Source organism: Lontra canadensis, unplaced genomic scaffold, assembly GCF_010015895.1.
Source record: "Lontra canadensis isolate GAN:19392208 unplaced genomic scaffold, GSC_riverotter_1.0 scaffold24, whole genome shotgun sequence".
NCBI lineage: Eukaryota > Metazoa > Chordata > Mammalia > Carnivora > Mustelidae > Lontra > Lontra canadensis.
The window spans coordinates 465,395-478,844 of record NW_022631018.1 but is presented as its reverse complement, the minus strand read 5'-3'; the positions used below and the strand labels follow the sequence as shown (position 1 = coordinate 478,844).

Sequence of the window (13,450 nt, the reverse complement as noted above, 5' to 3'; positions counted from 1 at the left end):
GAGAACCAAATTGGGTTCCCTGCTCATCAATGAGCCTGCTCCTCCCTTTCTCTCTGCCCCTCCTCTCTGCTTGTGCTCTCTCTCTCAAATAAATAAATTTTTAAAAATATTAAAAAAAGATTTCTGGGACAAATTAGGCATCTAGTTGTTGTATCAAATCTTAGTAAAGGGGCGCCTGGGTGGCTCAGTGGGTTAAAAGCCTCTGCCTTCAGCTCAGGTCATGATCCCAGGGTCCTGGGATCGAGCCCCGCATCGGGCTCTCTGTTCAACAGGGAGCCTGCTTCCCTTCCTCTCCCTCTGCCTGCCTCTCTGCCTACTTGTGATCTCTGTCTTTCAAATAAATAAATAAAATTAAAAAAAAAAATCTTAGTAAAATTTTCTTAGGGTATTCCATTTATTGACAGACCTACAGCATTTCACTTAAACATCCAAAACCGGATCAAAGGCAAGCCTTACAGAATTTTCACAGAAAAGGAATATAATATTACTTAAACTAGAATGATGTGAAGTCCACATACAAACTAGAAAACTGGGCTAAATGCTGAACTGTCTTGGCCACTAGGCCCACTCTGTTCTCTTTTGCAGACATGATATAGCTCAGTTCTGCAGTTCCTGGAGATCAGAAAATAAGCACCAGAGTTGTATGACAGCTAAGGGTAGGTTCTAAAGTCAGTACTGCTTGGATTTGTAGCCTAATTCTATCAATTTCCTAGCCATGCTACCTCGGATGCTTTTTATACTCCACTTTCTTATCTATAAAATGAGGATATGAACAGTACCTAGCTTACGTAGTTACTACAAAAATCAAATGAGGTAGTATATATAGTAAAATGTAAAGACTGCGTAGACTTTGGCTATCAGATTATTACTATTCATCTATGTACTTTCTGCCACACTTACCATGGTGCCTTGCATAGAGCAGGTGATCAACAAATGTGTTAAAAAGAAATACTACCCAAGTTTTCAGACATAAAATTATTTGATCCATGATCTTCATTTGCAAACCTAACAGAGCTATGCCATGCTATTAGGGCAGTTAGTGAAGAAACCAGACTGTAAGAAAAGATAAAGAAAAACTAAGGTAAGGATGGATATTCATGGTAGGAATTTCAGCCAAATGAGGATCTTCTGAGATTAAATAGGTCACTTGTGTCCAATAGCTAGCTATTTTGCATGTCATCTAGGAATAAAGACATGGTTGCTCGACCTTCAATATGACTGAACTGTAATCTTGGAGCTGGTTTACAAAAGGATTCAGTTATTTTTATTATTTATTTATTTATTTATTTATGTATTTACTTTTCAGTGTAACAGAATTCATTGTTTATGCACCACACCCAGTGCTCCATGCAATACGTGCCCTCCATAATACCCACCACCAAGCTCCCCTAACCTCCCACCCCCGACCCCTTCAGTTATTTTTAACAAATGAAATGAAACTTATCCTAAGAATTATTTAGATGCTATTCTGTACTCAATGGGAGATACCATCAATGTCTAGGAAACTTGACATCTCTGACACAGACTTTAAAAACTTCTAATTCTGAATAATGCTAACATTAGACAATGCCTTAAAATTCAGTAGGTATCTACAAATAAACTTATCCTCAAGTCTCCAAGCCTGGTAGAGAATAACAAGCAAATTTTCAGTCTAGTGCTCACCTGACTCTATGAGTCATGACATAAGAGTGCTAATACTTTTTTTCTTTTTTTAAATTTTATTTATTTATTTCAGAGACAGCCAGCAAGCAAGCACAAGCATGAGCAGGGGGAGGGAGAAACAAACTCCCTGCTGAGTGGGTAGCCCGATATCGGGCTCCGTCCCAGGACCCTGGGATTATGACTTGAGCTGAAGGCAGACGCTTAACCGACTGAGTCACCCAGGTGCCCTGAGAGTGCCAATTCTTCTAGTGTTTTATTTCTTAGGACTCCTACTGGTAATAATATAGTAAGTGTATAAAAACTTCTGAAATTATGAAAATGTTCAAAATTACTTATAAACCTGTACTAATGATTTTTATATACTTAATAGTAAGTTAAAATTATAGCTTAACAAAATTTTAGTCTTTTTAGTGTCTGTGAAAGATAACCAAGTTAGAAAAGAATGATGGTACTTACAATGCCAAGTCCCTTCCCCCCATCCCCTAAAGCCATTTAAAAATAAGTTCACTTAATTTTATCAGTGGGGTTAATAGTTATTAAGCTGTAATTTTATAGATGATTATAGGAAGACTGACAAACTCAAAATTTTAATTTCAATACAAATTCCCAAAATACTAGTACTATGCCCTAATACTTTCTTTGAACTATAAATGAAATAGTTATAATGTGTATCTTTATAGCAAGTCAGTTTAACCTCCCTTCTGTTTCTTCGCTTGTAAAATATGAATAATGATAGTATCACTTACCTCATAAAACTGTTAATTAGATAATTTATGTAAAACAGAGTCAGGCACACAAAATTAAGTACTAAATAAATGTCAGTTACTAAGATTTTTATTATTCTTTTCCCATTAAGGTTTGCTCAAAAAAATGGTAAAACGTTTTTGCTGCAATTACTGAAACATCAACAACCAGAAATGCCACCAGCAAAGCTGCTGGAACTGGGGGAATCAGATTCTGCTTACAATTAAAATGTAGATCTGTATAGCTGCTACACATTATTTATTTTTAAGATAAAAGCTCTTAAAGAAAGACTATGAACAGGGTAAAGAAGTTAATGTAACCCTAGCCCCAGCCTTTTTATAGCACAAGTTCTCAAGTGATCTAAAGTAAACCTCAGAGAATTACCATTAAAGAATGTTAGAGGAATTTTAAATATATAAAAAAGAATGAGGGCAAAAAGCATGGAAGTGAGGTAATGGAAAATGCAGATGTAATTTTGGCTGAAGAAAAAGCTGGGGCTAGCTGCCATTTGGTTGGAGCTCATTCCCAGGATTCAAAAGAAAGTGACTGAACATGCTTTACTGCTGTTTCAGAATACAATATAATATCCAGTGAGAAGGAGGAGGTAAAGTACTCCATGGTGTACAGGATCTACAAATCAAATCAAAGAAAGGAAAAAAGGGAATCAAAGTCTTAAAATACCAAAAGCCAGTGACATTTTTTGACCATTAGACATTTTTGAGACCCAGTGTTAGAGCCTTTTATACATTTAAGCAAGTAAAACTCTACAGAAGGAGAAGGGGAAAACTCGTTAATTTCCACAGAGCTGCAAACAGCTTTGGATTTTGTAAAAATTATCTGAATAAAAATGTGAATAAAAACCTAGTATTTTTGAAAAATATTTGTACACAAGTTAGTAGAAATTTCTACAACTAAAATAGAACGGTGCCTGGATGGCTCAGTCGGTTAAGTGTCTGCCTTCGGCTCAGGTTATGATCCCAATCCTGGGATGGAGTCCCACGTTGGGCTCCTTGCTCAGTGGGGAGCCTGCTTCTCCCTCTCCACCTGACAGCCACTCGCCCTGCTTGTGCTCTCTCTCTCTCTGAGACAAGTAAATAAATAAAATCTTAAAAAGAATTTAAAAAAATAAAGTAAAATAAAGAACTGTATCGTACTAAGAGATCAAGGCAGGTGAAAACCACTGAAAAATAAAAGAGGATCAGATAAAATCAGAAGATCATTCTAAGTTTAGGCATGCTTTCTTTAAACATTTCATTAGGTGCAAAAGAGGACACCACTAACAAGGCCTGGCAATGAAATGTACTACTTCCACGACAAAGAACAGAGAAGTGATTTTTCATAAGGTAATGATGTCAATCTAAGCCTCTGGTATTAAAGAGATGTTAAATTCCATAAGGGCAGGGACAAAGTTCATTTTATGGCACCACGCATACTGCTGAGCAAAGACTGGTTGCCCGGTCGATATACTAAAAGAAAACTGGGGTGGGTAGGAAGCTGATAAACAAAACTGCCTCATAAATAAATCTTTTGTATTTAAAACAAATACAGTTACTAGAACAATGACAAGGGCCCCGAAGGGATCATTAATTCAACCAATAAATTAAGTGCATACTTTTTGTTCTAGATGCTAAAGAGAAAGCCTTGAACCAAGAGATATGAACTTACACTGCCAAAGGAGAGAAAGATGAATGAAACACAATGAAAATAAAATGGTGCTTTTGAGAATCAAGAACGGAGGGGACACTACATTACAGAAGATTATAAGGATAGCTTTTCTTTTCTCAAAAAAAAAAAAAAGGTTTATTATGAAAATCAAACAAATCAAAAATTAAGGGTGTGTGATGATTACTCTTACAAGAGTAAGAGGAGTCACACCTAGACGCATCTAAACAACATACTGATGTACTACAGAAAGGTAGGAGATTTTACAGAACCTTCCTTGCTTCTACTTGATCAAAAGCAATAAATTAACCACATAATTATTTCTATTGCTTTATTTCTGCTTGCTTTCTTTCCCAGAAAACATCCTAAGCTTGTTAAGCTACTGTCTTTTCCTCAAACTACACGAATAAAGTAGAAATGAGGCTAGGATATGCACACGAAAGAATATTTATGTTTCATATAACTAAAATTTTCATTTTTGCACAACATTCTATTTTTCTCTCTCCAGCAAAGCAAAACTTCCCACACCAAATTCTTCAATAAGCCCCTTAAGATTTTTATCCAATGACAAGAACAAATGAGTGCTGTTAATAATTTTCAGATTTAAAGCAATAATTCTCATATAAAACAATTTTTTCCTTGAGATTTGCCAAACTATTCCTCTCCAGAAATACTGCATCCTTATTCTAATAAGTTTTCACTATATTGTCCAGGCTGACTAATTTTTACCTTGAATGCAAACCAACAGAAGAGACAATTTTTCAAGGGATGATGAGTTGAAAGCCAAGAAAATATTTTAACTTCTCATAATCTAATCCACATTGAATTGTAGATAAATTTGGCAGTATCAAAATTAAGTTTTCTCAGCATATAAACTGCCACCTCCTTTTTAAAGCTTCTCTAAGAATGGTTGGTTTTGGTCATAATGCTTCGAAGCAACAACATCATTAAGTTTGGATCCCCTCTCATCAACAAACATGATTTGCCTTCACCTTTTCTCTGTGAACTATAGATTGTTTCTGTTGATACACTCTTTCCATAAGAACCTTTGCAACATAACAGATAAAGGGTGGCATTATGCAAATTCTGTATACTGAGGAGGGATAGTTAAGTAGGAGCTACCAGTATGCATAATGAGTACCATCTTTCCAACATCTTTAGGGCAAGTTTTTATTTTCCCTTAAGATTTTATTTATTTATTTATTTGAGAGAGGGAGAGCAAGCGAGTGTACAAGCAGGGGGAGCAGCAGGCAGAGGGAAAGGGAGAAGCAGGTCTCCCCGCTGAGTAGGGAACCCAATGCGGGGCTCGATCCCAGGACCCTGGGATCATGGCCTGAACCAAGGGCAGAGGCTTAACTGACTGAGCCACCCAGGTGTCCTTTTAGAGCAAGTTCTGTTCTATCCAACAGCATCTTGTAAATGTTGACATTTGGGCAACTGCACTAAGCCTAGTTTCCTAAGAGTAGGAAAGGATTCTGAAAACAAGACTACTTAAATATAAAAACCACAGTCATTAATTTTAAATTAGAATGAAATATGAAAAAAGCAAGTATTAACAAGATATAAGCTGTTGTTTAGTCGTCATTCTTTAAAACACTTCAGTATTAAAGATGAGCAATGAAAAAACAAACCAGGTGCCTAAATATTAAATCAAGCGGTCAAAAAGTTGTATAAATTGAAAATGTTTCATATTTTCTTAGAAAAAGCATGTATGGTTTGAAAAATGGAATACATTTAATCTCAAGGTCTGCTGTACCACAAACTGTCTCTACATTAAAAGGATTATTTTCAAGATGGAAACAAACTTAGTCATAATAACTTACCTAACAAACATTAAGTTTTCCTTTCTCCCATCTACCAAAAGTTTATATTGCCATATGTTCCACAATTATCTCACAGTCTCAGATGTTTATTTACAAACTAGCAAAAGGATGAACATCACATGAAGACTACCAACACATAAAATTATGTAGATGCTAAAGAGTATGTTCTCTATTTTAACTTCAGTTCCTTGTTGTTTTTTTCCCCTTTTGGTTTCTAATTCTTGGATAACTCTTAGAAACATCAGTCTCATATCATTAGGCAACACGAGAAACAGAGAAGAATTCCAGTAAGACCCCCAGGTTTTCAGTGCAGTGGAGTGGTATATAATGCCACACCACCTCACTGGTAGACTAAGTGAGGAGATAAGACAGGTTTAGAGGAAAGAGGAAGGAGGAAGGATGACTCCTAAACACACCGAATTAGTTACCTATAGAGACCTCATTCAGTCGGTATTTGATTATGTAAGATGCTTCTAGGCACTGATAATTGCTAGACAGCTGGATGTGCCAGAATTGCTAGGCTAGGTTTGGGAGCCACTGGGTGAATTACAGAAGTCTCAATGAGACCACTCCAGGGAGTACAGCATAAATAAAAGCAGTGGCCTGAGACTTAGAAGAATAAATTTAAGAAAAACCGAGAAATAGGAGTCAATATAACAAAAGCCAGAAATGTAGAAGGTAAACCAAGAGAATGGTTGCTACTACTGGAAAATTTCAAGAAATAAATATCTACTATTAACCTTACAAAATTAATATGAGGCTTGAGAAATACCTATCAAACATTTCAACTAGGAAATCAATGGTGGCCCAACTGGGAACATCTCTACGACTAAAGAGGGAGATAAGAGCATACTGAGCAAAAGAAAATAGCAAGAAAAAGAGAAAGGAATAGGGTGCTTTTTTTTTTTTTTTGAAGATTTTATTTATTTATTTGACAGAGACATCACAAGTAGGCAGAGAGGGGGAAGCAGGCTCCCCACTGAGCAGAGAGCCCGACACGGGGCTCAATCCCAGATCATGACCTGAGCTGAAGGCAGAGGTTTAACCCACTGTGCCACCCAGGCACCCCGGAATAGGGTACTTCTTAATAGCTTAGGTATAAAGCGAAGGAGAATTACATGGTAATGGTGGGAAGAAGAGTCTGGAGCATGAGAACACAGAAAATGGAAAAGAGGAGTTGTCAATCACTGGAGACCAAACTGAAGATACAGGCAAGATAATGGTTCTAATTTTTCTCTGCACCTCAATATATGCCTCATTAGCTTTAACTCACAGGAATAATCACTGTGTTTGTTGCCGGTACCAAGGCTGGGAGAAAATAAGTATACTCTCTAAAAGACAACAACCTTCCCAGTTCCCGCTAAAGTCCAGTCACACTGGTGGTTTGCTCCCTTCTCGTTCTTTCCTCTCTATGTGCATGACAGGGCAAAAATGTATGCACGTGCACAGACAACTTCAAATCCTGTACACCAAAGTCTCTGCTGTGGAAAAATGTAAAGCAGACTCCTGACCTAGACATCATGGCACCAAGATTTATATTCATTTGCTCATTTTCAACAAAAAAGAATCTTAATTTCCTTTTCTAAAAGATACAAACTGCAGAATTTGAGAAAAACATTTCAATGAGAAATAAAATAATAGAATCAGTCAATTTTGGAATGAGAACTTAAGAGGGACAGTTGGAAAGATGACAGATCAAGACTTCAGAATACAGATCAATCAGGAACTTGGTTTTACGGCCATAAGCCAAGCCTTCCACCTTATGGACCTTAATTTTCTAAATTATAAAGTAAGTGTATTAGAAGAAATCACCACGGTCCCATCCAGCCTAAAGAGGAGCGTGATTCTGGTCCTTCATGTGCTATTTCCAGGTAAAGAGAACCAAGGCTCAAAGAAGACAATTCAATGACTTGAAATGTCAGTAGTACAGAAAAGTCATTTTGGAATTGAGGGCTGCTGATTCTCAGTCTAATGTTCTTTAAGTTATGTTCTTACAGAGTAAGAAGATACTGATGATTTTTAAAAAATCTTCTATTCCTCCTTATTGTCAATGACATTTTCAAGAACGGGCACAACCAAGGCCATGGTGAAAAGCGAAGCACATGCAGAAAGTCTTCTCCTAACGTCTAGCTTAGAGCTCTCTGATAGAGTCATGTGTCCTATAGCGCTGTACTGTTGATCAAAGAAACAGCATAGTATTCTGGTATGTAGTGGCCATTATCCATGCTATGCTTGGGATATTCTGCTTCAATAAGAATGCACAACACTGCCCATTTTCACTGGAATTCTATCATGTCCTACATGGTTCTAGTGAGTTCTACTTTTCTCTGAAAAACTAAGACTGATGCTCTACTACAGCTGAATGAGAGTATTATCAATTGCCTCTGTCTCTACTTTGTTTTCTAGTCGTGGGCATCATAAAGAGTTCAAAGATAACACTGAGACATTTAAATAAATAATGGATTTTCAATTACTTTCAAAAATAATTACTGTGAAACCCAGTGTGAGTAATTACATGAAGACAATGGAGACAGAGGACAAAAAGGTTACTAGAAAGAAACAACTCTATCATTTGATTACTCTCTGCACAGGATCAAACCAATTTGTCTTAATATATGCTAAGCATCTTATCACATAGAGTATTTTCTGTATTTAAATTTAAATATACTTTTTAAAATGGGCAGTTTGAGACTTCTTTTCATTGAAACAGAAAACAAAGCATTATTCCTTTTTTGTTGAAAATAATCTTGTAATATTATTGGTTAAATACTTCCTGGAATTTATAAACACTGTAAAATATACATAAAGAAATAAATTCTTAGTGAAATGATATATAAAATACATACTTGGTTGTCTCAGCACCTAGCTAAATTTTCACAGCTAAATAACTTATTCCCCAGGAAAAACAATACCAACATTCACTAAGACTGCTTTTCACAATTTACCCTAAGAGATCTGCCAACTATATACATATAATAACTATATATATTCATGATATTGAAAATAAATTCAATAAATCTTTTGATAAATTTCTTTAATGTTAAATGTTTTTGCGGCATTAAACTTCATTGCACACTTTCATTCTTTAAAAGCGTTACGAAAAGAGCTAAAATGTATTAGTTTTCCATGGTCCATCTTTATTTTTTATTTTTTTTTCCCCACGGTCCATCTTTACGAAAAAATGATACTACGAAAAACCTTAAGGGCAAAAGCTAATTTAATATGAAAATACATCCCAGGTAACAAGGTAACATATTTCTTAAGTCAATTTTTTTTAACTTAACAATCTTGCAGTAATTTCTTTAAAGGATATACATACATTTTTAAAGTACCTTGGATTTTATATAAATTACTGATTAATCAAGACAGAACAACTGGGCATAATGAACACACAGTGATATTACTCACCTAAATAGGGAATGCAAGGCGTCATCTTTAAGCTACTTATATAGTCTCTTAGTCTTTTGTAATTATCTTCTTTACTCATTACATATTCTAATTTTTCAAAGGTAGTTTTGTCTTTTCGACTTAGTAACTAAAAAACAAACAGAAAAGTCTAAGTTATTCCCAAATTCCATTTTATTATATTAAATAACTGAAGCTGTATTTACTATAAATTTAAATTTCAGAGTTATACCACCTTCAATTATACTCTGGTAGTGTATAAATAAAACAAAATCAGACATGTCTATTATAAACCGAGAGGTGCCTGGGTGGTGTAGTCAGTCAAGTGACCAGCTCTTAGATTTTAGCTCAGATCATGATCTCAGCACCATGAGATCAAGCCCTGCATCGGGCTCTGTGCTCAGTGCAGTCTGCTGGGGATTTTTCTCTTCCTATCCCTGTGCTCTTCCCACTCGTGCTCTCCATCTCAAAATAAATAAGTAAATCTTAAAAAAAGGGGGGGGGACCAAATCCACTATTTAAAAATAATATCCTTGTATGTACACAAAATCATTAAGTAGTAAATTACATTATTTCTCATCTTCACTATTTTATTCTTTAATTTTTTAAGATTTTATTTATTTATTTGACAGAGAGAGAGGAGAGCACAAGCAGGGGGAGCAGCAGGCAGAGGGAGAAGCAGGCTCCCTGCTGAGCAAGGAGCCTGATGCCATGCAGGGCTCGATCCCAAGACCCCAGGAACATAACCGGAGCTGCAGGCAGACGCTTAACCAACTGAGTCACCCAGGCACCCTTCACTATTTTAAATGGTTGAACGATTTTGTTGATCACTTTCCTAAGTTAAAATAATTACATATTCATATCCAGCTCAAATGTCCAAATACTTTAATACACTGTCCCTTGCCTCTTCAAAGATAAAGATCATTCTTGCATAATCATTAAGAGATAAATACTGAATTTTGTGGTTTCAGTAACAATCTTTCTTCACTAGTCCTAACAATAACCATAAAACTGTGATTCACACTTTTGGATTTTTAACAAGACACTTTTTCTTTGATCCTGCTGATCAGCGCTACCTCACACAGTTGATGAACAATCAACTGCACAGTTTTAGGAAGCTTATGGGGGTAGATTTGCAGTGAGTGTCCTTTGAGGAAAATGGAGACAATCTAGGGGAATAAAACAGAAGGTCAATTACCCAAAACAGTATTAACTACTTGTTATTTGTGTTTTTGATTTTAGCCATTCTGACAGGTGTAAAGTGATACCTCACTGTGGTTTTAATTTGCATTTCCCCGATGAACAGTGATGTTGAGCACCTCTTCATGTTGGTCATCTGCATGTCTTCTTTGGAAAAAGTTCTATTCAGGTCCTCTGCCCATTTTCAAATTTGACTTTTTTTGGGTGTTGAGTTGTGTAAGTTCTTTATATATTTTGGATATTAACTCCTTAGATATATAATTTATAAATATATTCTCCCATTCAATAGACTTTTTATTTTGATGACGTATAGAAACCTTTTATTTTGGTGTAGTCCAAAAAATTTAATTTTGTATTTGTTTCCCTTGCCAAGGAGACATATCTAGAAAAGTATTCCTACAGCTGATGCAAAAGAAATAACTGCCTATATTTTCTTCTAGGAATTTTATGGTTTCACGTCTCACATTTAATTAACTTTATTTTTGTGTATGGTGTAAGAAAGTGGTACAATTTCATTCTTTTGCACGTAGCTGTCCAGTTTTCCCAATACCAGTTGTTGAAGAGATTATCTTTTTCCCCACTGTACATTCTTGCCTCCTCTGTCATAGATTAATTGACCACAGAACACAGGCTTATTTCTGGACTCTTCTGTTCCATTATCTATCTGCCTATTTTTGTGCCATAACATACTGTTTTGATTACTACAGCTTTGTAGTGTATCTTGAAATCTGGGATAGTGATGCCTCCAGCTTTGTTCTTCTTTTTCAAGAATGCTTTGACTGTTTGGGGTCTTTTGTGGTTCTATACAAATTTAAGGACTATTAGTTCTAGTTCTGTTAAAGATGCTATTGGTATTTTGTGTTGGCAAGGTTGTGGAGAAAAAGGAATCCTCATGCACTATTGGTGGGAATGTAAATTGGTGCAGCCACTGTGGAACATGGTATGAAAGTTCCTCAAAATATTAACAATCAAATTATCATATGATCCAGTAATTCCACTACTGGGCATTAAACCAATGAAAATGAAAAAAATAATTTGAAAAGATATATGTACTCCTTAAACATGTTTATTGCAGCATTATTTACAGTAGTTGAATATGGAAGCAACCCAAAGTTCGACAGATGAATGGATAAAGAAGATGTGGTGTGTATATACATATAAATGAGTTCTTATCATCTGCAACAACATGGATGGACCCAGAGAGTATAATGCTAAGTGAAATAAATCAAATAAGAGAAAGACAAAGTATCATATGATTTCACTCACGTGTGGAATTTAAGAAACTAAACAAATAAAGGAAAAAAGAGACCAAAACAAACAAACAAAAACCCTAAAAAACCAAAACCAGACTCTTCAATATAGAGAACAAACTAGAGGTTGCTAGAGGGGAAACAGATGGGTCAAACAGAAGGAATGAAGAGAACAGTTATCCTGAAGAGCACTGAGGAATGTACAGAAGTGCGAGTCATTATATTGTACATCTGAAACATATTTAATGTTAACACTGTATGTTAATTATCCTTGAGTTAAGAAAGGGTATTTTGAAAATATTAATGAAAAAATTCAGAAAGTATGTTTTTAAGTATTTCAAAGACTCTGGAAAAAAGTATTTTTTTCTTTAAATATATGAAGTTTCTACTTCATTGTGATGTAATAAACTCCACTTTATGTCATAAAATGTTATTTTTTAGGTTAGGAAATATGTCCACCTATAAAATGCTCATCTAATTCTATGAGGAGAACAGAAAATCTGAAGATTAATTTAGAGATAAGGAGACAGAGATTCAAAGCTGATCACAGGATTAGCAAGAAGCAGAACATACTAATACTCTCTCAGTCATCCACCCACAAAGACATCCTGTTTTTCAGTGTCTCAGTCTGGTTCTGGAGATAAAGACAATTCTGATGCCAAATGCACTTCTCTTTATATAGAGTATTACAAAGAGTACAACTGGGATTCACATTGGAATTTATTTTTTCATGGGCTCCAAGATGCAGATTATTTTCAGATAATCTCTACCAGAAATATATCTGAGCAGTATTCCTCCTTCTTCAAAACAAAATATTTTAAGGAGTCTTTTGTTTTCATATTTTAGATAGATAGCCCATGGTCTAAAACAGCAGTTGCATAATCTTTTGCTTGGCCCAGCTTCAACATACTGTATTAGCATTTTCAAGATCAGGCACAAATCTCTGCTGTTACCTGGAATCCAACCATCCCTTTTCTCTCACCTAACAGAGTATTTGGATATGGAAAATACGGTGATGTGATGTGGCAGGGTAACAGTAAACCTGTTCCTTTTTTCTTAAATCAAGCACTCCAAAACTTTGGTACAGTATCAGGAAAAACACCACTGATTTTGCCACATCTGAAACACAGAACTCTGGTGAAGAACTACATGGTCTAGTATGTATAAAAAGGGGGCACCTAGGTGGCTCAGTTGGTTAAGCATCTGCCTTCGGCTCAGGTCATAAGGTCCAGGGATGAAGCCCTGCATCCAGCTCCCTGCTCAGTGGGGAGTCTGCTTTTCCTTCCCCCTCTGCCCCTCCCCCCCGCTCATGCTCTCTCTCTCAAATAAATAAAATCTTTTTTCTCAAATCAATAAACTCTTAAAATAATACATATAAAAATAACTTATATTTGGAATTTTCCTAATAATCGATAGCCAGATTAAAAGGATTCAATCTGGTGTGGGACCACAGAGCCTTCTTTCAGGAAGGCTATTTATAGGAAGAGCATGGACCAAAGAATTAATTAGATGTTAAAATAAGGTATTTCCGATGATATCCCAGAAACTTGTCCAATGCCCCCAAAGCTGTATCTACGAAGTCCTGATTTTTTTTCTGCTTTTCAAATCTTTTTCTGATGTTCCTAATGTTATCCCTACGATGTTACTTCACTATACTCTTCCCACCAAAAAAGGGGAAAACAAAGTGGTTCACAACTGCATGTT

General features: G+C 35.7%; 1 protein-coding gene across 3 annotated transcripts in view; it reads right to left on the bottom strand.

Moving 5' to 3' along the window:
- RALGPS2 (Ral GEF with PH domain and SH3 binding motif 2) overlaps positions 1–13,450 on the bottom strand; it is a 153,825-nt gene that overhangs the window by 64,732 nt on the left and 75,643 nt on the right. For all 3 annotated transcript variants that reach the window (XM_032862575.1, XM_032862577.1, XM_032862578.1), the window contains one exon: positions 9,300–9,426. In XM_032862575.1, coding sequence (XP_032718466.1) covers positions 9,300–9,426 — 127 coding nt within the window. The remainder of the gene's footprint in view (positions 1–9,299; positions 9,427–13,450) is intronic.